General features: G+C 37.3%; 1 protein-coding gene across 2 annotated transcripts in view; it reads right to left on the reverse strand.

Moving 5' to 3' along the window:
* The window catches only part of LOC150089412 (ribosomal RNA processing protein 1 homolog A-like), an 84,074-nt gene that overhangs the window by 17,289 nt on the left and 41,184 nt on the right, over positions 1-25,601 (reverse strand). Inside the window, exon 5 of one of the 2 annotated variants that reach the window (XR_016546666.1) lies at positions 4,905-5,060. Coding sequence is in view for 1 of the 2 variants with exons in the window: in XM_090368575.1 (XP_090224701.1) it covers positions 5,043-5,060 (18 nt within the window). In the remaining variant the exon portion in view is untranslated. Of the gene's footprint in view, positions 1-4,802; positions 5,061-25,601 lie in introns of those variants that run through there. The other variant, XM_090368575.1, reaches the window with a different exon arrangement.

The following is a 25,601-nucleotide window of genomic DNA, read 5'->3' on the forward strand; positions in this document are numbered from 1 at the left end:
CTTTTACCTTTTGATATGACTGTGTGCAATCTTTGCCCTTGCAGCTGCACACAGCATGTCTAACAGGTGCGAAATATTCTAGAATCTGCTCTATTAAGCCTGGACAGCATTAGTAGAGGCATACGATGCAAGAAAGCAAGCTTATCTAGCATCAGCCAAAAAAGAAACCACTTGCCAATTCACCCATCCATTCACTCCAATTGTTTCTCTAGTTCTGCCTTGAACCTATTTAAGTTGTTGACCTCCACTGCAATAGATGGAAGTTTGTTCCAACTATCAACCACCCACAGGCTAAAGGCATTCCGCACATCAGTGCTAGCAAAATTCCTGTGTATCAATGACAAGATACCATGAGGTACTCTTGCAGCCTGTCTGCACTGTCAGAAAACTTCATATCTGACTGCACAATTACTCCCAGATCCTTTTCATTCTCCACTACCCTGAGCAGTGTTCTCCCCAGGATCTATCAAATGGGTGCACCGCCAGGCTAAAATTTAAGTGATTCTCTTGGTACAGTATGGTACTGCTCACCGATCTCCATCAATATTAATTTGAACATAGTATGTGATCAAGGATAATGCAACAGGAGCATATAATGTTAAATTATGCAATTAATTTTTGCTCTGGATTGCTTAAGTTGCATTTATAAGTAACAGAAAATTTTATAATATTGAAAAGTATTACATTTCCCCACCCAGCTATTTCATAATGCCACCAGGCTGGCAAAATTTTCTGGGGAAACACTGCTGAGTGTAGTACCACCCAGTTGGTACGTTACCCTGGGGTTACTGCTACCCATATGGAGTACTTTACATTTGTCAATGTTAAACTTCAGTTGTCTCAGCCCATCTGCTCAACTTTTTTTTAGATCATATTGCAGTAGCATACTGTCATTAACAACCTTGCCAACCTTCATTTTGTCTGCAAACTTGGACATTAAATCTGATACACCTTCATTAATATCATTGATAAATACAGAAAACAACAATGGGCACAACACTGAACCTTGGGGGAATCCACTGATAACATTAGTCCACAAAAAGCAATGTCAACTGATTACCACTCTGTCTTCTCCCACACAACCATCCCTTTATCCATATCAGCAACTTACCCTTAATGCCATGCTGCTCCAATTTGTACAGTAGCCTTCCATGTGCAACAGTATTAAAAGCTTTCCTAAAATCCAAGTATATATCAAAATTATTTTTTTTGCATCCAGTTCCTTTGTTTCCACATCATAGTATCAATTTTTTTTCTTGTCCTCGCCTTTTTCCCATTATTATATATGAGGTCAGAGTTTTTACTGTTTTTTGGCATGAAATTTTTACAGCTGGATGCCCTTCCCGACGCCAACCCTCACCCTTTTATCTGGGCTGGGGATATGCGGTGGTCATTTCCTGACCTTCCGCATCCCCCGTATTTGGTGGTCACGGGCGTGAACCACAGTCAAATCAGGAAGCATGTGCTATGCACTGCTGCTACTGCCCACCTGGCTATGGAGGCACCCCATCATAGTATCCAATTAAATTAGTCAAATAGGACTTCCCCTTAACAACCCCATGCTGTGTCTGAACTATAACTGCAATCTTGTCTAGATAATTCTGCAATGCTTCTTTAACCGGTGACTCCATTATTTTCCCCGGAACAGTAGTTAAACTAACAGGTCTGTAATTACTCGCGTCACCCTTTGACTCTCTTTGTGAAATGGAGATACCTTTGCACGTCGGTGCGGACCTCTGAGTCCAAGGATGCTCTCATCTCCGTAGCCAGGTTGGCAGGAGCAGCAGTGCATAGCACACGCTTCTTGATTAGACTGGGGTTCGAGCCTGTGACCACCAAACACGGAGGATGCGGAAAGGTCAGGGAATGACCACCGCATATCCCCGTAGCAATATGGCCTTAGTTGCTAATGCTCCTAAAAAAACCAAATAACAAATAATAATGGCTAAGGGTTTGCTTACTTCCTTTGCTGCGTACTTAAATATAACCGGATAGATCCCAACCACCACAGGTGCCTTTCTTATGTTTAACTTCAACAATTTCTCCTCTACTTTTCTGTTATTATAAAATCATTTAGCTTCCTGTTAGTCTGATAAGCTTCTGGCCTCCAATTCCTTAAAGAATTTCTCATGTGTGAATATAGATGTAGACTTGATTACAGACTAGCTTATATCTACCATAGTCTTCTATGTCACCTAATAATTTATATGCACCCCATGCATTCTTATTCTGTGCCAAGAGTCTCATTAGTTCATTTGCCATTCATATAGGCCTAAACGTTGAACAGTTTTTCTTAGTTGGTATGAAAAGTCTAGTAGCTAGTATGAACATCCTAGATAATAGGGAATGTATGCAGTAGCAGCGGGTGAGAACACCCGCATAGGTATTGGAACCGGAAATAGCTCAAGATCTTGCAGATTTGTTCCTCGGAACATAATACCATCAACAGAGACAGGGGTGTGTATTCATTCCCTCTCTGAAACTGTAATTCTTGGATGGGATGAATGGTTCAGCCTGGCACGTTCCCGAGCCGTTTTCGGTCTCCACACACATGTCCATACCATGCTCCTACAGTAACATGTGCTGTGAGCTGTGATCCTACTTATGTTATTTAAGGATGTACAATGACAGTTAAGTTTTACTGTTGATAAAGGAGGTGGTCACCTTTGAAAGCAACCGCTGTTTTATTTCTTTTCATTTGTAATATTTCATATATTTTAATTTTATCTATCAATTTACTGCCTTTAACTCTTCAATTGTCAGTGTATTCTATTTTTACAACAAAATTTTATCTTGTCTTATTTTATCTTATTATTATTTTAATAAAGTTTCAGTCAGACGGTTGGTGTATTCCGCTGCAGTTATTATGAGTCGGAAAATAAATTTTCTTTTGAATCTGTTATGATTCCACCTGAAATATTTTGAAATCAGTCAACTACCAAGCAGAAATCAGTTAACTTTGCATTTTTCTTTGGAAATTATACTGTCTAAGCAGTATTTAACAACTGTATTTCATAATCAAATCTATATACAGTACAGCCTTCCCAAACTTATGTAAGGGTTGCGTTTCGCAGAACTCTACGTAAGTCAGAATTTTTCTAAATGCTTATGCAACACTTTCAAATTTGATTCAAGCAAAAAAAATGTTTGAACATGTAAATAGAATTATTTATACAATTTTTTTTATCTCATGCACAAGAAAAATTACAAACTGTACAAAAACATTAAAATTACAAAAAGATAAAGGAGACAGGCATAACGTCAGCGAGTTTTACCTTTCGAGCATCATTGATTCTGGCAATGTCTCCAGCTGATAAGTATGCTGCTGGGGAAGTTGACGGCTGTGGAGATTTAGAAGGGGTTTTTTCCAACTCATCACGCAATTTCCTTGCAGCTGCAGAATCAGAACTGGTGACTTCACCACATACATTAATGTTTTGGAAACCAGAGTGATGCTTGAACCTGTTAAACCACCCATTGCTTGCCACAAACTTGGCTTGGTGTTCACATTACTTATCCTTAATACCTTCATAAAAACGTCTTGCTTTTGCTTGAATGGGCATTGGACTCGGGGAAACCCACTTCTGAATCTGTTTTTCCATCTATATTATTAATAGCTTTTCCATCTTTGATCTAGCACCTGAATGCTGTTTTGTGATCACCATTGATCTTAAATGCATTGATCCTTTAACATGTTCTTTTATACACGCACTATCCCTTAAAATAGGATTCACTGTTGAAGCAGCAAGACCTAATTCCTTGCAATAGATGACAACCTTTGTCCTGCTTCATACTTCTTAATCATTTACATCTTCGTTTCTAAATCAATTTTGTTTAGTTTCCTAACACTGCCAGCACTTGTACTTTCTGTTGGTCCCTTCCCTTCACCATTGTAATAAATAAATAGGAATGAAAAGAAGATTCTGATAATTTATTTATTTTTTTTTTTATGACTGAAGATTTCAGTGAAGGGGAAACACATTTCACCATAATGATGTAAAACCCACACAAAAATCAGTTATCAGTATTATCGCAAATGCAATAAGATCAAGTTTACTACCCATTTACAATAGATTGCTCTAACAGAAAAGCTCAATAAACCAGAAAGTGCAAATTGTTTTATGGTAGTGACGTCCAGAAATGTATTTTATAAAAATATCACAAAGCATTCAAAATTGATTCTTATAACAGAACATATGATAACGATGAAAGTGCAGTGCACTTTTTATTATGAAAATGACCTTTTAGAGAGACAAATAGCTTAGTTATATGGCAAAAATGTCAACTTCTGAGGTCTTGGAATGAGTTACTAAAGGGAAAAAAAAGTGTTTTTGGTTTCACATTATGATATTTTCATGATACCTTCATTTATTCCTACAGGATGCAAAATAAGTTTCCACGATTATTTTAAGTTTGCACCGGCCAGCAAAAACTTGATGTAAATTTGAGTATTACGTAAGTGCCGGGGAGTGGCTGTATATCCTCATTAATTCAATATTGGATTATTTGAAATGTGATGTATTTCAAAGTTTCTACTATTTCCCAACATACCAATATAGGATTTTATATGCATTTTAGTGCAGATTATACAAAATAAATCTACAATGTGACACTTGAATTTTCCAGCTACTTCATTTGCTAGAATTTCTACTTTAAGGTTTGACATTCCTGTAATCTTTATTAATTTGCACATTACTGTTCATGTGTTTGGCTGTAAAGATAGATAAAACACTATAGTATAATTCTACACTATGATAAAATTATCAGTTTTTATTCTGAAATCTTGCAAAAGTTTGGTCCCAAGGCAGATTAATTTGAGTCTTTACTGTACAGCATTAAGTTTACAATTTATAGAACAGATTCCAAATTTGCTATGAATAATATTTCTCTTGTTTGACACTTACTGGAATAACAGGCAACTCTTCATCTTCTAGGCATGAACCATTCTGGTTACTATTCCCTTTACTACCTTCATTTTCATCTTTTTCCTCAGCAGCAAGAAGTTGAGGTGACTGATAAAGTGGAATACATTCTTTGCAACACTAGACAGGAACATATTCCTAAAAATTAGCAAAATATATAATTTCTTAATGAAATAAATTAAAAAGTGTCAGATTTACATTAGAATTCTTATTTACAATTTTTAAATTGAATGTAATGGGAAAGTGAAGTGAGATCCAGAGGAAAGATCTGACTGGGGAGGTGTACACACACACAACTTTCAACTTACAGAATTTTCTGGTGATTAAATTCAAAACATGATATGAGTTATTCAAATGAAATAAACAAAAAGTGTGTACCTTTTACGCACAAAGGATGTTTTATTTTATGAAAACATCCTTGGTGTGGAAAAGGTTACACTAAACCCTCAATTTCAAATACATGTTTGGGTACCTCAATTGATGCTGTTTCCCAGAGACATTTAGATACATTGCAATTGCAAGTTCTCTTATTTTAGTTATAATAAATCCATTAGTTATAAAAAAAAAAAAAAACGCCAATTTTGAGTTGTGCTTTTTTGTCATACTGACTACTCTGGACATAGTATGCTAGTTCATATGATATGCTACTTCTTATTATTTGTGTCCTATACCTATACAAGATTTGAGCAAAATTTATGCCTGTACAGTTTGAGCTGATTTGCAAGTTGTGTGGGTTGAAAAACCTAGAATAACTCTCAGGTTAGAGATGAATATATAGATGCAGTGTTGCACATGACGAACTGCATTATACAGACAACCCCCGTATAATACGGTACTTCTACAACACATGTTTGCTCTAACACGATTGATAAATTGCAGCAATCCTCACACAACATGGTACTTATATAATACGGTTCTACTCTAATGTGGTTAGAGAATTTATGCAAACCTCGCATAACAGGACATTTTTGAGCTTATGTTTGATGTAAATTTTCAACGTTTCCGTGCTTTTTGAATCAATGATGTTGACCCATTAGTCAAAAAAAAAAAATTATTGAGAAATCCCTGTATTTTATTTTGTTGGGAAATCCCTGTGTTATGGGGATTTCCCAATTTTTTTCATGTATAATAATATTTTTTGAAGTGATTTATCTTCAACTTTCAAAGATCTAAGCATGTAAGCACTCTACTTACTTTAAGCAGTAAGCAGGGATGAGATCACCACTTAACTACTCTCCTCCCACATGGGATTTTATGAACTATTACCATTTTATGAATTATTCGATATTGTCATCTCAAGGCAAGATCAAACTACAGTTCTTTTTTTTTTTTTTTAAAAGTCTCAATCAGTTCCACTCTTGCACTGGTTTTTTTTTTTTTTTTTTTTTAGGAGCATTAGCAACTAAGGCCATATTGCTCCGGGAATATGCGGTGGTCATTCCCTTGACCTTTCCGCATCCTCTGTATTTGGTGGTGACGGGCTCGAACCCCGGTCTAATCAAGAAGCATGTGCTACGCACTGCTGCTGCTCCTTCCCACCTGGCTACGGAGGCGCCTCCACTCTTGCAACAGCTTCACAAACAGAACAAAACTAGCACCTTCACTCCTTGACATTTTTCTAACCAGATAATGGCAACTATATCTTGAATTAATTGACAGAAAACACCACAGATGTAAGGGAATATGGAGTTTGAATTACAAATCATTCAACCAAAGGAACAAAATCCTTGAAACAGTTTTTCCATAAACTGCAATAATACAAATTAAGTTCCACCCTTACAGAAATCAACATTACAATCTAAGATGTAGTGTCATGCCCCAAGTGCCAAGCGATTTTTCTTAAGCGAATTATAAATTGATCCTTCCAAGTGATTTTCTCCTGTTTCATTTCTAGCTGCTCTCTTATACTAAGTTCATTGTAGGTGGTTCTTTACTTAGCAGATTTTAAGTTAGGACCCAGGAAGGAAAATCACCTTTCTTTTATTAGGATATTTATCCATTTTCTCCCTAACAAACTAATCCCCCAGCCGCTTGGTCACTAGGTGGCACCGCTCCTGCCTCCCCGTGGCAGGGCCAGAAACCTGAAAGGAAAAATAATCCTTTCAGGGCTAAAAGAGCAACAAGGGACTCAACAAAGCAGGCTTCTCCTGGAACTATGGATCTAACTGATCATAATCGGCAGTATGATCCTAATCCATCTACTGCCAAAAGACAAATGTGACCCAAACCATCTCTCCACACTTCCTAATTTTTCATTCCTTATAAGACCAGCCAGTTAGTAAACTTTCTCCCTTTGAAATACAAAGGTGTCTAGAACATGTAGCTGGTTCACCACTTGAAATCAGGCAGCCTACTGATAGAAATTATAAATTACCGACATTCTAAGCTTCTTCTCAAAACCACAACTTTTGGAGGGATTTCCATCAAAGTCACTCCACATGCCACTTTAAATACATCTAATGGGGGACCTCCCGAACAGCTCTGAAGAAGAAATCGTACAAGAGGTACAAAACCAGAATGCCATACATGCCAAAAGAATCCTTATTAAAAAGGATGGAAACCTGATACCAACCCACACTATCATACTTACTTTCAGTACTCCAACTCTACCATCATCAGTCAAAGCAGGATACCTGAATTGCCAGGTAAAGCCATACATCCCCAATCCAATAAGATGCTTCAAGTGTCAAAAATATGGCCATTCCCAAACAGTATGCAGAGGACAAGCTATTTGTGCCACTTGTGGCTCAAAAGAACATAACAGTAAAGACTGCAATACACAGTCTCCTTGCTGCCCAAACTGCAAAGGAGACCACCCTGCCTATTCCAGAGACTGTAATATATTGAAAAGAGAAAAGCAAGTTCAAAAATATAAAACTGAACATAAGATCACATCAAGAAGCCAAAAGGCAGATACCACTACAGTCTGTCCTCGTATAACACGTGTTTACATTACACGAATTCGATCATACACGATTTATAAAGAGGGGAACGTTATCTTATATAACATGAACCGAATTCGCTTATGCACGATTTGCCTTTGTGTTTACAAGAAATGGCAGTCGAACGCGGAATCACCCCAAACAAACGCAACATGATAGGAATGAAGAAGATTCTAAAAATGTATTTGTGTTTTATATCAGTGAAGGGGAAACACATTTCACCATAATAACGAAAAAACCAACACAATTCCAGCTATCGATCTAATCGCAAATGCAATTAGATGGAGTTTACTACCAGTTTATAACAGAAACGAAACTGGAAACACTAGCAGAAACGAAACTGGAAATTGTTTTATGGTAGTAACCCCCAGAAATGTGCTTTAGTAAAATGTGAGGTGTTAATAGTGTATCTCGGCTTTAACGGTGTTGTTTATTCAGTTGCTAAACGCGCGCAGCTTTCTTTATGTGTGTATCAAGCGTGCCTCCTTGTTTTGTAATTGTGCTTTATTCCCTAAAAATGAGTGAAATACTTAAAAGGTGTGAAAAGAAGCGTCCTTGCGAAGAAACTGCAGATTCAGAGAGAAAAAAAAAAGCAATATCGATAAACCGAGGCGGACTGGATCAAAAATTGTTACCCAGGAAAATTTATAGTGGCCTCATACTACGGTTTATGGCCAAAATCACACAGGCCCACTGGGATTTCCCGGGTAAGGCTTATGGCCAGTCCGCCTGTGTCCATAGAGAAAAAAATATGAAATTGTGAAATGCTTTGAGCAAAATGAAAGACCATGTGATATTGCACGTGCTGCAGACCTAAATGAGGCGACGCCGAGAATTACAAAGAATGCGGAGAAAATAAAAACAACTTTCATAGCGGGAACAACTCAAAGTGTAACTAAAATCCATTAGATTAAGACAAGAATTGGAAGAGATGGAACGGCTGTCATCTGTTTGGATAGAAAATCAAACAAAAAACAAGTTTGCTTACGATAGAAGCAAAAGCATTAGCAATATTTTATTACGTAATAGTCGTAATAAAATACGTAAGCATTTTATTACGGATATTTTATTTCATATAATAAATTTTTTACGAATAAAATACGTATTTTATTCGTAAAAAATACTTTATTATAATATAATAAAAATATTTATTTTTTATTATATTATAATTTAAAAAATGTTCCTATTTTTTATTACGTATTTCATAACGATTAAAATTACCCGATTATTTATTGTGTTTGGTAATGTTTTGGTTCCAAATCTGTGTTAAATATTCGGTGGTCGGCACCTAACCCCACTTTTCCCATAGGGCCTGTTTATATTGCACGAGGTTTTCTAGGAACACAGCCATCGTGCTATACGAGGACAGACTGTACTTCCAGCAGTGAGATCATATGCAGCAACAACTGCAGTGCAGAAAACAAAGGTAACTGCAACACAGACTGACATCTCAGTCCTGCCTAACATCTCAATAGCGGATTGGACACGTAATCTTCTTTTATAAACAAAACCAAAAGTTGACCAGGCAATTAATACGCCCATTGTAATCTCAACCAGATGCTGAAGATCCAAACACCAACAAGCAATACAAATCCCACCAAACCTTTTGAAAACACACACACAAAAAAAAAAAATACTGACACTATGGAAATTGAAAAGGAGCAAGAAGACGAACCAGTTCTGGAACTTTACGCAAATGATGACATGGACAGTGGTGGAGTCACCATTTTGGTCGAATCTAATATTCCATCCAAGCATATTCAGCTGCAAACATCCCTTGAAGCAGTCACAGTACACATCGTGACTGGTGTTACCTTGACCATGGTTTCACTCTACCTTCCACCTAATCATGCATATACACTGCAAGAATTTGGAGACTTAATTGAACAATTACCATCTCCTTTCTGTTTGATGAGGGACCTTAATGGGCATCATATCATTTGGGGATCACTTCATACAGACAAAAGAGGACAGATGATTGAAAAACTTATAGATAATAGCAACTTAACACTCTTAAACACAGGTACTCGCACCCATGTCCATTTACCAAAAGGGACTACCTCTGCAATTGACCTCACCATCTGTTCCCCAGCTCTCTCTTCTCCTTGACTGGTTTGTTTCTGATGATAATTCTAGCAGTGATCATTACCCAGTTGTTTGTCACCTACTAGAAAATGACGTACCGCAACCTATAAGAAGTATAAAATGGAAATTTTGCAAAGCAAACTGGGAAAAATACCAATGTGCTCCTTCTTTAGATGAGAAAACCATAAGACATTATGATATCGATATGCTGTTACTGATATCACAAATCAAAGAATTTCTGCAGCAAATATTGCAATACCAAAGACAGCTAACCAGTTCCATAAACATTACAAGCAATGGCAGAATGAAGAATGCTTGGAAGCAAAGAAAGAAAAAAATAAGGCTCGGAATCAATTCAGAAAGTTCCCCACCACCACTAGTCTCATAAAACATAAGAAAGCCAGAGCGATAGATAGAGGGCGCTGACTCTATTTAAAAGTTACAGCTGTCAGTTACAAGCTCCGCAAAAACGATAAGTGTTTGCCTTTTATTTACATGATTGTTGTTTTATATTGTACTTAATACGTAGTCATATAGTTATAGTTACGCTGGTTATTTTTTATTTTAATTTAGATAAAGAGTTTTTGTGGATTTTACTTACGATAGGTAAAACCGTTATTTTTGTGTTCGATTTTTGTAGCCATTGTTTTTGTATATAAGGAATCCAAAGTTTTTGTAGGGAATTCAAATTTTTTAATTGAGGTAGCTAGGTAGCTCTAACGTTATATAGTAATACGCTTCACTGTTTCTATTTCATAGTTTCTATTCAAATACTACTGACATTTAATTTATTGATTTTATTAATTTAAACTACCATGCCCCGAACTAGAGCAGCAAAGCAACGGGCACAAAGTGGCAGGAGTGTTGTGACTCGGGGGAGAAAAGAGGGGGGCGATTCTCCAACGCGTCACAGCCTAAAAAAATGTGCAACTTGTGAAATGTTTGCCGAACTCTCTGGAACGGAACATGATATTGCCATCTGGGATGTCTTTGTGTGTGCGCGATGTAAGGAGTGTAAGGAAATTAGGCGACAACTCAGCGTTGTTATGGGCCTATATGAGAGTTTGAAGGACAGGGTGGATGCCCTCGAAGGAAATAAATTGAGGGGCCCATCAAGCTCTCAGCTGCCCACATCAACGCCAGAGCTTGCACTTGGTCATCGCGCAACACAGCGGCAAACCCCAAGGCAGAATGCGCTGGTCCCACAGGAACTATTAGTTGTTGGTGACTCTATTGTCAGGGAAACGGGGAACATGCTATGTAAAAAGGATAGGTGGAACAGGACCAGGGTATGTCTGCCAGGGGCAAAGGTTGATGACGTTGTAGAGCGGATATCATCTTTCAAGGGCACAAAAGGTGATATAGTTGTACACGTTGGCACTAATGATATTAAGAGTAGGAAACCGGCAGAATTACTCAACAAGTACAGGTCACTGTTGAAAAAAAGCCGTGAAATAGGGTTGAATTTGAAAGTGTCTGCAATTCTGCCCAGACACGATAGGAGGGAGTATATGATGAGAGCCTTGTCGATCAATTCGGCCCTGGAAAGATTGTGCAAGGCTCAAGGGGTAGAATTTTTTTCAGCCTGGACTGTACTTGTTAACAGGAGAGATTGCTTCTACAGGGATGGGATACACTTAAATAGAAAGGGTGCAAGAATATTTGCTGATGCTATCGAGGCAGTGTTAGGTGGGTCGGAAAACTGCTAACTTGGGGGGATACAAAGACTATAGTTTAACAGTAACCGCAGGCAGAGGTGAAGGTGATTCTTGCACAACTTCTATTAGAATAAGAAGTGACCTGGAGCGAGAGGTGTTGGGGGTTTCAGGGACAGATGGCAGTCATCCTGGAATAGTTGGGTATATGGGATGTGTTAGGGTAACAAGGAATAGGCATAGGAGCATGTATGCTTGCATGTATACCAATGCTAGAAGTATAGTAAATAAATTTGATGAATTTGAAGTGTTGGTCAAGACATCAAAGGCGGATATTGTTGGGATAGCAGAGACGTGGTGTCACAAAGATATAAGGAATGCAGAACTGGAATTTGGGGAGTACAATGTGTACAGAAAGGATAGACAGGACAGAAAGGGAGGAGGTGTTATGCTGTTAATGAAGAAAAACATAAAATCAAAAGAAGTGCATCCAGTTGATATAGATGGACAGTGCACTGTTGAGTCAGTTTGGTGTGACATAAGCACTGCGAAAGCAAAAATAAGAGTAGGAGTGTGTTATAGGCCTAATGACTCGAATGAGTACAATGAACAATTGTACAGAGAAATAGTGGGCCAGTAAATCAGAATGTCTTATAATGGGGGATTTTAACTTCCCAGATATTGACTGGAACTTGTGGGTTGGTCACTCACACACTAGTCAGACTTTTGTGGATTTATTGGATGATTGTTTTCTGCAGCAGCATGTTCGAGAGGCAACCAGAGAAAGTAATACTCTTGATCTGGTTATCAGCAGTGATCATTCGTGTATTAAGAATTTGCAGATAAAGGAACCACTAGGTGGCAGTGATCACAGTGTGCTGAAGTGGGATTTACTCAAAGAGGTAACTACCGTCAGGGGTAAAGGAAGGGGTTTTTGCTTCCGTAAAGGGGAGTACAGTGGTCTCAGACAGTTTTTAAATTCTGTACAGTGGGATCAACTGACGATGTTACAAACAGTAAATTCTAAGTGGGAAGCATTCAAGGAATTAATCGTGGAAGCTACTAGACTTTTCATACCGATGAAGAAATATTGTTCAAGGTTTAGGCCTAAATGGTTATCAAATGAACTAATGAGACTCGTGACAGAGAAGAAAAATACATGGGATGCATATAAATTATCAGGCGACGCAGAAGCCTGTAGCAGATATAAGCTAGTCTGTAATCAGGTCACAAAGGAGGTTCGGCAGGCAAAGGCGGATTACGAGAAATCTTTGGCAAAAGATGCTAAGAAAAACAGCAAGGATTTCTTTACTTATATAAACTCTAAAAGGAAGGGGATGAATCTGATTGGTCCACTTGACATCGATGGTTCGACTGTTGATGATCCTGCTCAGATAGCAAACAAACTGAATGAGTATTTTGCATCTACATTCACACGTGAGGAATTATTACAGTTTGAAAATGGAAGAAGGTTATCAAATTGTAGCAGTGTGCTTAATGATTTTGTAATAACTGAGAGCAAAGTGGAGGAGAAATTGTTGAAGTTAAACATAAGAAAGGCACCTGGGGTGGATGGGATCTATCCAGTTATATTAAAGGAGGCGGCAAAGCAACTAAGCAAACCCTTAGCCATAATTATGAGAGCATCCTTGGATTCAGGGGAGGTTCCCACGGACTGGAGATGTGCAAATGTATCCCCAATTCACAAAGGAGGTTCGAAGGGTGACACGAGTAATTACAGACCAGTTAGTTTAACTTCTGTTCCGGGTAAAATAATGGAGTCACTGGTTAAAGATGCATTGCAGGATCATCTAGACAAGACTGCAGCAATAATTCAGACACAGCATGGGTTTGTTAAGGGAAAGTCTTGTCTGACAAATTTGATTGGTTATTATGATGTGGTCACAAAGGAACTGGATGCAAAAAATAATTTTGATATCATATATTTGGATTTCAGGAAAGCTTTTGATACTGTTGCGCATGGAAGACTACTGTACAAATTGGAGCAGAATGGTATTAAGGGTAAGTTGCTACAATGGATAAAAGGATGGTTAAGTGGGAGAAGACAGAGGGTGGTAATCAATGGGTGCTGCTCTTCGTGGACTAATGTTATTAGTGGAGTCCCACAGGGTTCGGTGTTGGGTCCACTGTTGTTTTGTATATTTATCAATGATATTGATGAAGGTATATCAGGCTTAATGTCGAAGTTTGCAGATGACACGAAGGTTGGCAGGGTTGTTAATGACAGTAATGGCAGTGTGCTACTGCAACAGGATCTAGATAATTTGGGCAGATGGGCTAAGAAGTGGCAACTGAAGTTTAACCTTGACAAATGCAAAGTACTGCATATGGGTAGAAGTAACCCCAGAGAAACGTACCAACTGTGTGGTACTACACTTAAGGTGGTAGAAAATGAAAAAGACCTGGGAATAATTGTGCAGTCAGATATGAAGTTTTCTGAGCAATGTAGACAGGCTGCTAGGGCAGGTCATGGGGTTTTGTCAATGATATATAGGAATTTTGCTAGCAGGGAAAAGGAGGTGATTGTCCCTCTGTATAAGGCAATGGTCAGGCCACGCCTTGAGTACTGCGTACAGGTCTGGAGGCCTCATTTTAGGAAGGATGTAGATTTGCTTGAGCGTGTACAGAGAAGAGCAACACGATTGGTGAGGGGAATGAAGGGATCCTCTTACCAAGAGAGGCTTAAGTTCTGCAAATTGCAGTGGCTGGAGACTAGGCACCTGCGCGGTGATCTGATTGAGGTCTATAAGGCCTTGAATGGGTTGAGCACGCTGAATTCTGATGGGATCCTCCCACTTGTTCAGAATACGAACCTACGGGGACATAAGTTCAAATTAAGAAAGGATAGATGTAGAATAGATGTGCGGAAATTTGCCTTTAGCCAGCGGGTGGTTAATTGCTGGAACAAACTTCCATCTGTCATTGTGGAAGTTGATAGGTTAAATAAATTTAACGAGGAACTGGACAGGCATTTGGAGGGTATTGTGTGATTTTTTTTTTTTTTTGGCTGATGCTGCATAAGCTCCTACACTTGCTTTCTTGCATCAAGTGCCACTACTACTACTAACCAGTTCCATAAACATTACAAGCAATGGCAGAATGAAGAATGCTTGGAAGCAAAGAAAGAAAAAAATAAGGCTCGGAATCAATTCAGAAAGTTCCCCACCACCACTAATCTCATAAAACATAAGAAAGCCAGAGCAAGAGCACATTATATATACCGGAAATCTCAGAAAGAATCCTGGATATCTTTTGCAAGCAAAATTAATAGAAATACGGACAGCTTAATAATCTGGAATAAAATTAGACAAATTTCAAGCAAATATTCAACAGCATTTACACCGATCATAAGCTGAAAAGGTCATGACATAACTGAACCAGAAAAAAATTGCAAATCTACTAGAGGAATTGTCATCAACAACATCATACAGACCAATTTTTCAAACATATAAAGCTCAAATCGAAAAATACAAAATTAATTTTCACACAACTCATGAAATTTCATACAACCATCCCTTTACTATAAATGAATTGCATAAAGCCAAATCAAAGCAAATTGCAGCAGGTCCGGATGGAATCCACTATCATATGATTAAACACATCACCGAAAATTCCTTGTGCATGCTCTTGCTGCTATAGGATATACCTTGAGGACAAATATCTAGACTCTTGGTGACATTCATTTGTACTGGCCTTTCCAAAACCTGGGAAGGACCACTCAAACCTATATAATTATTGCCCCATTGCCCTTACTAGCTGTCTAGGTACAATTTTATAAAAAATGGTAAACGATCGGTGAACATGGTTTCTTGAATTCCACAATCTCCTTAGTCCTAGCCAAGACAGTTTTCGGAAAAACAGATCAATAATGACAAAAGCAGAATCAAATATACGCAATGCCTTTCTCTGAAACGAACACCTTGTAATGATATGCCTTGATACTGAAAAGGCTTTCGACACTACCTGGAGATATGGTGTCCTTCATGATTTGCACAAATTAGGACTTCGATGCCATCTGTCGAAGTTTCTTCAGAATTTCATGTCTAAAAGAACTTTTCAAGTCCATTACCACCATGTTCTGTCTTAAATATATAATCAAGAGCAGGGGGTCCCCCAAGGCTCAGTCCTCAGTGCAACCCTATTTTCTCTCAAAATAAACATTATTATCCAGTTATATTAAAGGAGGCGGCAAAGCAACTATGCAAACCCTTAGCCATAATTATGAGAGCGTCCTTGGACTCAGGGGAGGTTCCCACGGACAGGAGATGTGCAAGTGTATCCCCAATTCACAAAGGGGGTCGAAGGGTGACACGAGTAATTACAGACCAGTTAGTTTAACTTCTGTTCCTGGTAAAATAATGGAGTCTCTGGTTAAAGATGCATTGCAGGATCATCTAAACAAGACTGCAGCAATAATTCAGACACAGCATGGGTTTGTTAAGGGAAAGTATTGTCTGACAAATTTGATAGGATATTATGATGTGGTTACAAAGGAACTGGATGCAAAAAATTATTTTGATATCATATATTTGGATTTCAGCAAAGCTTTTGACACTGTTGCGCATGGAAGACTATTGTACAAATTGGAGCAGAATGGTATTAAGGGGAAGCTGCTACAATGGATAAAAGGATGGTTAAGTGGGAGAAGACAGAGGGTGGTAATCAATGGGTGCTGCTCTTCTTGGACTAATGTTATTAGTGGGGTCCCACAGGGTTCGGTGTTAGGTCCACCGTTGTTTTGTATATTTATCAATGATATTGATGAAGGTATATCAGGCTTAATGTCGAAGTTTGCAAATGATACAAAGGTTGGCAGGGTTGGTAATGGCAGTGTGCTACTCCAACAGGATCTGGATAATTTGGGCAGATGGGCTAAGAAGTGGCAACTGAAGTTTAACCTTGACAAATGCAAAGTACTGCATATGGGTAGATGTAACCCCAGAGAAACGTACCAACTGTGTGGTACTACACTTAAGGTGGTAGAAAATGAAAAAGACCTGGGAGTAATTGTGCAGGCAGATATGAAGTTTTCTGAGCAATGCAGACAGGCTGCCAGGGCAGGTCATGGGGTTTTGTCAATGATATATAGGAATTTTGCTAGCAGGGAAAAGGAGGTGATTATCACTCTGTATAAGGCAATTGTCAGGCCACGCCTTGAGTACTGCGTACAGGTCTGGAGGCCTCATTTTAGGAAGGATGTAGATTTACTTGAGCATGTACAGAGAAGGGCAACAAGATTGGTGAGGGGAATGAAGGGATCCTCTTATCAAGAGAGGCTAAAGTTCTGTAAATTGCAGTGGCTGGAGACTAGGCACCTGCGCGGTGATCTGATTGAGGTGTATAAGGCCTTGAATGGGTTCAGCATGCTGAATTCTGATGGGATCCTTCCACTTGTTCAGATTACGAACCTAAGGGGGCATAAATTCAGAAAGGACAGATGTAGAATAGATGTGCAGAAATTTGCCTTTAGCCAGCGGGTGGTTAATTGCTGGAACAAACTTCCATCTGTCGTTGTGGAAGTTGATAGGTTGAATAAATTTAAGGAGGAACTGGACAGGCATTTGGATGGAATGGTGTGATATTTTTTTTTTTTTTTTTTTTGGCTGATGCTGCATAAGCTCATACACTTGCTTTCTTGCATCACATGCTACTATTATTCCAGAAGTTATTCCAGCAACAGTAGAAACATATCTATATGCCGATGACCTCACAATTTCATGTCACTCACAGAATATGCAGACAATCAAGAGGTAGCTTCAATATGCTATTAATAATAGTGTATCAATGGATATCGAATCTCAGTAGAAATACACTTCTGCAGAAAACAAAAGATGCATCCTGATCCAGAACTAACAATAAGCAATCAACAAATCCCACTCAAACATAGTATCAGACTTCTAGTCTAATAATGGATTGCAAATTAGATTTCCTAGAACACACAAAATATCTATGTACTGTGTGCTTAAAGAAATTAAACATTCTCTTGAGCAATATCAGCCATGACATGGGGGGGGGGGGCCTGATCGTTACTCACTTTTGCACGTTTATCATGCAATAATAAGATCTAGATTAAATTATGGTTCTCTCATCTACTCCTCAGCTAGGAAAAGTGTGTGAACTGGTTGGATCCAATTCATCACAGTACATTACGTGTAGTTTCCGGAGCATTTCGTACCTCACCTGTGTATAGTTTATACACAGAGATCCGTGAACACCCACTCAGTCTTCTTCTGAACTATGCTGCAAAAGTTCAAAGCCTTCCCGGACATCAAACATGGCAATATCTGTATAATACGAAATGGCAAACTTTATATGCGAACAAACCTAACACATGGAAACCTGTGGGTATCCGACTAAAAGAAATACTCTCACAATTGAACTTAAGTACAGACAAAATCTACTAAGATACCCTGACATCCTTTCCTCCATGGGAAATCAGAACAATATCCCAAATCAACATATAAAACAGCTACATTCCTCTTATGAAATGCAATTCTCTGACTATTCTCATTGGTACACTGATGGGTCCAAGACTGATGCACACATTGGTGCTGCAGTCACCTTGCCAAACAGCATAATGTCAGTCTCTTCCAATAGAGTGCAGTGTCTATAGTGCTGAATTATTTGCAATAAGTCTCACCCTGGATCACATTGCCAAAACTTCTCTGGTAAAAAGTATAATTTTCACAGACTCATTAAGTGCAATATATGCTTTAAAACTAGAAAATCAGACATCTCATCCGTATCTAAGAAAAATTCTTTCCTGCCTATCACATTTTAAGACAAAAAAACCAAAGAGTCAGATTCACTTGGATTCCTGGACATTCTGGAATACTCGGCCTATGGACTTGCAGATCATGCTGCAAAACATTCGTCAAATGAAAATTTTGCTTGCATAAAATTCTGCTCAATGATTTTAAAAGCATCAACCGAAAAGCCTCTGAAAATATATGGATGCAGACCTGGAAATCACAAACAAACAATAAATTATACCAAATCAAACAGCAGCAGAAATCCTGGAAATTGTATCAAACAGACATGAAGAGTTATCCTCACCCAGTTTTGCATCGGCCACACACATTTAATGCACTCTTACCTCCTAATGAAAGACGATCCTCTGCAATGTTCTCAATGTCCGACCACACTAACAGTGAAGCACATCGTCACAGAATGTCCACGTTACCAAATTGCCCACCAATCAGCTTTCAAATCACATGCAAATGAACCATTAAGCCTTAAACTCATTATAGGAGAAAAATCAAATGTCAGTGAACTCTTTTCATACCTCAGTTTAATAAACCTTAACAACCATATCTAATATGTCAAATCAGTAACATCATATCAGGAAATAAAACTTGGACAGGTGCAACACAGCTGAAGCTGCTCTTGCGCCATTAAACCCCAAACAATAAGTAGTGTCAGCAATCACCCTCATACCTAATTCTTCTTTCATGACTTGAAAAATATACTTCACAGCTGTTTTCCCACACTTACATGAAGCACCACGTGTTGCATCAGAGCATGTCTGGACATGTCTTGTATATCATCAAGAAGAACCTAACAATAAAGTAATTAAATTCAATGAAGTCAAATAGGTTTATGGCTGAAGCCTTATGCTAGGAGAGCTATATAATGTAACTGTTACATGAAGGGCATAGCCACATTCTGTATCATATTTCTGTACCCAGTGTTCAGCAAACTAAGCCTGCTACCTAGTGCATCAATCTCATACTGGGCAGGCACTCCACCACAAGCTGCTTTGGTATTGCACCATCCTAAATAAAATGCACTGCTTCAATGAAGAAATATATTAAAACAGTGGACTCTATATCCAGTCACTGCTCGTTTAAATGGCAACTGAAATTTAGAAAATTACAGTAAAAATTCAGTACACATAGTGCATGTTACTTTACAAATTAAGGTTATGGAATAATGAATATGATATCACTTGAAATACAATAGGCAAAGTTGTCTCACATAGCAAAAATGTGATTTTATTTTCTTTTTTCTTAATATTTTTTAAGCAGAAAAAACAAGATAAAATTTATAGTGGCAATTACACTGCTTTTCTCATGCAGAATAAAGAAAGATTAATTAGTTTGGGAGAGAAATGCATATTAAGTGAAATTAATATGGTCTTAAAACAATTTTTTTTAAGTGTAATGGTCTCTTCTCCAATGGAGCCTTTCTCTCATTGCCATTTTCAACCTCATGTTATTTGGCACTAAAATAATGCAAAATGGGATGATCAGCGAGACTTCTATTCTTCTTTTCCTTGGTTGGATTACTGTTTTAAATCTCCTGATGGCAATGTTTTCTCATATTGTACCAGTGAAATTATTCTTGTAGGAATGAAATACTTTATTTCACATGCCACCTTAAAATCTCGCCCTTTATCTAAACCTTGGTTTTCCAATAAATGCGCTAAGATTGTTCAAGACGAGAATGTTACATACCACAATCCAAATCTCCAAGTTCATTTTCTGCATACATCAAAGCTTGCAATAATTGTAAAGCAGCTATTAATCAACCCTAACTAGATTTTGAACAGGTTAAGAGTAGGAAACTTGCTTCTTCTCTAAATGGTAGTCCAGCTAAACCTTTTCGCTGCAACTTTTGCCCATCTCTATTCCCACCTCTGTTAAAACCTCATAGTTCTATTGCCACCTCAGCTAAAGATAAAGCTGAATTGCTGGCATCGTGATCTTGGTAAACTGTTTCCTACCATTCTTGGTACATTCCTTTAATGCCTCTTGTAGTCTTCCATCAAAATAATTTTTAACAGTCTTAATGCCAAGAAAGCACCAGGTCCTGATGGTATTCTCCATTTATTCCCAAAACATGTGCTCCTGTTCTGTGTTGCCTTTTCGTACTATCTAATTACACTAGTGTTTTTTCTTCTGCTTGGAAATCTGCACACATCCAACTAGTTGCTAAAAAGGGAAACAAATCTCTCCCATCCAATTATAATGCCATTGCACCTACACTCTTTCTAAAGCAATGGAAAAATCCATTAACTGCCAACTCCAAAACTATCTACAAACCTTTCATTTCATCAATGATTGCCAATGGAAAAGTTCGGAAAAAATCAAGCTGTTGCTCCTGACATTTCAAAGGCATTTGATCATGTTTGGTATAAAGATTTTCTTAGTATACATCCATCTTACGGATTGCTAACTGTTTTTTTTTGCAATTGGGTATCCAGTTTTCTTTCTGACTGCTCTCTCTCTCTCTTCAGGTTACAAGACAGAAGGCTCTCTGTATCTAAGTTCTCCAATAATGCTGGAATTCCCTAATGTTTAGTTCTTTGTCCCACTCTTTTCCTCTTCAATATTAATCACCTTTTTCTACTGACTGGAAATCCTATCCACAGTTTTGCTGATAATAACACATTGTGTTCCAGCTTCCAGTTTGAGAAACCTTGCCCTGCATGAACAATTTCAACTTCTCAAATATCCACTACCAATTTCCTAAATTATGTGTGCAAAGTGGGGCAAAGAAATTAGTTAATCTCAATCTTTTCTAAATCTCAGCCCTGCCTTATATCCCACAAAAAAGGATTCTGCTCCTATGCTCATCTTCGACAACAAGATCATATTCTCTATTAGACATTAATAGAGCCCTCTCTACTAATTTCTCTTTGCAAAAGCACATCACAAATATTGCTTCCTTTGCATCTGCAAAAAAGTGGGTTTTCTCTTTTGCTCTTTGTGTTACTCTTCTTCTAAAGAGCTACTCAAATCTATACAAATCCCCATACCATGGAATATTGTTCCCACATCTGGGGCAGTGGCCCCATAACCTCTCTCAGGCTTCTAGACTCCACTCAAAAGAGTGGCAGTTAGGTTAATTAATGACCTGTCTCTCACACTTACAAAGTCTCTCTAATCACTGTCTCATAGATGTTCTGTTTATACTACATGCTTTTTCTATAGATACTTTCATGGGTACTGCTCTTCTCAACTGGCTTCTATAATTCTCCCTCTTTCTCTTCCAACCCAGTCTCAACACATTCATTCCACAACCAGTCAGCATCCTCTTACTCTCCAATTTCAATCTCACAGAACCAACTTTCCTTCTTCCTCATTTTATTCCTTCAACTTCTTTTTGCTGGAACAACCTCCCTTTGCACATTTCTGGAAAATTAAAAGCAACAAAAATTCAAGTATTTTTTTTTTTTTAATTTTTTCAACCTTCAACCCACACACCATACTAAGTACTATAGTTTCTGTTACCTTTCATATTTGGGGTTTTCATAAAAAAAGAAAAGTAAATTCGAAAACTTTCAACACAGTTTGGTGCAGAAAATATTCCTTTAAAATTCCAATATAAAAGGAGTTAATATTTCCTTTCTTATTTTGTATATTTTAACTGGCACGAAATTTATAAAAATAACAATTACTCTTTTGTAGTTGACAATATAAAACAATATGGCTTCAGAAATAGCAATGCATTGTTTGAAGGTAGCTAAAAACAAACAAATAAAGAAATTAATTATACAATGCCAACTGTCTATTAAACTACTCATTTAAAAAAAAAAAAAAAAAAAAAAAAACGCCAGTTACAAAGGATCTCAGTGCAAAGAATAACTCTGATATAATTTGGTTAAATTTCAGAAAGGCTTTTAAACAGTTTCACCTAAGTATTCAAGAAAATAATATATTAGAAAAGATACTGAAGCTGAAGGCCCCAAAGGCGGAGCCTTGCCTTCCTTCATGTTTAACATCCTGGTATTGTAATATAGGCAATATGTGAATGGAAAAGTAATGTCTCCAGAATCCACAAAGGAGATGCAAAGGAAATGATGGACAACTACAGACCAGTGACTTTGACTTCAGTAACAGGACAGATCATGGATTATGTTTTGCAATACAATACAGACCACTTTGATAGATATGGTGTTCTTTCTGATCTTCCTTAAAAGGCATTGATGAGGGAATGCAGGACGGTAGGAAGGGTCGTTAGCAAGCAAAACCAGACTACTTTGGTTTAAAATGATTTCGATCAGCTACAGATATGGTCCAATAAAAAAAGAAGGGAAAAAATCTGGCAATGATAATTTAATGCTTCTAAATAGCAAACAGAAATCTAGGAATTACCTATAAAGTAGAGGAGATAAAGTGCTTCAACATGAAAAAGACATGTCATAACACAATCAGATATGAAACTTACCATGCAGTGTCAAAAAGCAGCTAGGAAAGGACATTATGTCCTGTCTATGGTTTACAAGACCTTTGCAAACAGGAAGGAGAGTGTCATTGTTCCTCTGCATAAGATAATTACGAGACTTAATAGTTCAGATTTGAATACTACACCTGAATAAACACATGGAGCTTTAGCATGTTCAAAGAAGGGCAACCCACTCCCCTCCACAGGACTCCATTTCCTTTATCCTACTGCAATAGGATAAAGGAAATGGAGTGGAGTCCTGAACCCCAGTAAGACAAAAAAAAAAAAAAAACACAACCAAACAGTAATATAGTAAAAAAATAGCTTTCCATCTGCTTTCAAGTAATCTAACAATAACTGGCAAATATAAAAAAGAATTTAACGAAGTCAGAAGAAGAAGAGGAAAATAAGATATTATTTACTCGGGTATATCTATGATTTGCAAGTCCATTCCTATACAAAGGAACAGTGTTGGTGTCCACTGGATTAATTAAAATGTGATTGAAATAAATGATAATAAAATCAGAAAGGGAGGACAGTACCAAAGTTATAATTTATATCAATAAAATTAAAAAAGAAAAAACAAATACACAGCACAAGCCATTTGGTGGGTACATGTTTTATATGTCGTAAGACACCAAAGCAGCAAAGTGTATGCTACATTCAATATTTATACAGTCTGAAAACTTGAAAAGGAGCTAATCTACAAAATCTGATTGCTGTGAATGATTGCATTACTTTATGGTTAATGCTATGTATAGCTTTATTAAAATGATAGTTTAGATGTGGAACTGAAAATCAGTTTGTTTTGAATTTCTTGTAGAGAGCTTTTTAAATTGGAGATGCCAAAAGTAATTTGGTTAATTACAGATGCAATTCATAACTTCACAATATTTAAGTGGAAGCTGAAAAATGTCATCTTAATTTTTTTTCCTGCTATATCTGGAAATAAAATCAAATCCTTCCCATATACATTTCACCATCAATATTATCTAAATGATAATACAGTATTTTCTATTTTCATTTTCTAGATTACAAGCGGCTAACTCTTCATTTTTAGTGCATAACAGTGTCACATGAGCGAATGGTGTCCCCCACCCCAAGAATTAGCAGGCGCGTACAAATACTGTTCATCCAGCAACCATAATTCATCTATAGACTTACTCTAAAGGGTGGACTAGGATATGAGTTATAGGTAATATATTCTCACCAATGAGATTATAATTTGGTAAATTGTAGTCAATGAATGCATTTTTTCTGAAAATTGCTCTTTTGAAAGGAAGTATTATGATGGATGAAAGGCTGTAAACCAAGAGAAGGGGATATAATAAAAGATGAGTGAAAAACACATATAGCTCCAGAAATTTCAAACAAAAAAAAAGTGGGATAAAATATGTTAACCCTAATTAATAAAAAAAAAAAAAATTTCAATTCAATAAATATTTATTTAAAAAATAAATGGCATCTGCCAGATGCCATGCAACAGAGTATGTTCAATTCAGGAAAGCATTGGACGGAAGAAAGGTTAAGCAATGAGAGAGAATGATCTTAGCACAAACAGAAATGGAAATGTTGGCTTACCAATGTTGGCTAGCTGATCAAAAGACAAATCCTAAATAAGCTAGGCCCTCTTTCTATGACTTTGTCTTGATTAATACTAATTCAAACACTTTAATTTTATATACAGTGCAAGATATTTATATCACTACAGGCAATTCCCAAATCACACAGTAATTTTACAACACGGTTTTGCTCTAACACGATTGATAAATTGTGGCAATCCTTGCACAACACGGTACTTATATAACACGGTTAGAGAACTGCGACAAATCTTACATACACGGTATTTATGAGATTTTTGTGCGGAGAAAACCCTGCTAGAAATTTTTCAACATTTTCATTCTTTTCTGTGAATCCCTGCTGTTGACCTGCTAGTCGTTATGCAAAAAAAAAAAAAATTATTGGGAAATCCCCATGTTAGGTTTTGTGCTATTGAACTTGTGCTTGTTTCAGACCATAAAAAATTGACTTTGAAGGATGCAGATCTGAATTTTAAGGGTTCTGTTAAGGTCATTTTGATTTTTATTTGATCGTTTATAAATTTTTTCCAGATATGTATTACTAAACTTTGTTCTTAAGAACCGTACTGGGATAATTTCTTTTGTTGTGAATTAAATTTTAGCCCTAAATTATGCCTAAGTTCGGAAGTTAGGGTTAATTTGGGTAACTGATAATTTATTTAAAGAATGGTTTCTAAATTGTTTTGTGCCAGCTGTGGTAAACTATTTAATGTGGAAAAATCTAGAGTTTTATTACTATTGGATAAAGCGCCAAGCCATCCAAAATGTTGAAGTAATGTTCCTACCACCTAATACAACTTCTTTAATTCAGCCATTAGATCAAGCCATTATATCTATCTGTAAAATTGATTACCTCAGAATATCGCTACAATCGATTTTGGAAAAAAATTATTCCAAATATATTGAAGTGATGGAGGCATGGAAACATTTCCCAATTGTGGACTTTAATCACTCACAGAAGTAAAATCATCAACAGGTGCATGTTGGAAAAATGAATGGCCAGAGTCAGTTCATTCAGGAAATGTGGTCGAACCTGCAGAAAACGGAATCAGTGCGATAGTAGTAGAACTTGCTAAATAGTTGATAGGAAGGGCAGGTTTTGTTGGTATGACTACTGAAGATGTTCAAGAATTACTGGTAGAAAGGATTCAATGGAAATGGCATCGGAGGTAAACCAAATCATTTTAGAGGACGATAGTGCAGATGAAAATTTTGAAGTTCCAAATT

This window comes from Mastigoproctus giganteus, chromosome 2, assembly GCF_048544385.1.
Source record: "Mastigoproctus giganteus isolate SK-2022 chromosome 2, ASM4854438v1, whole genome shotgun sequence".
Taxonomy (NCBI): domain Eukaryota; kingdom Metazoa; phylum Arthropoda; class Arachnida; order Uropygi; family Thelyphonidae; genus Mastigoproctus; species Mastigoproctus giganteus.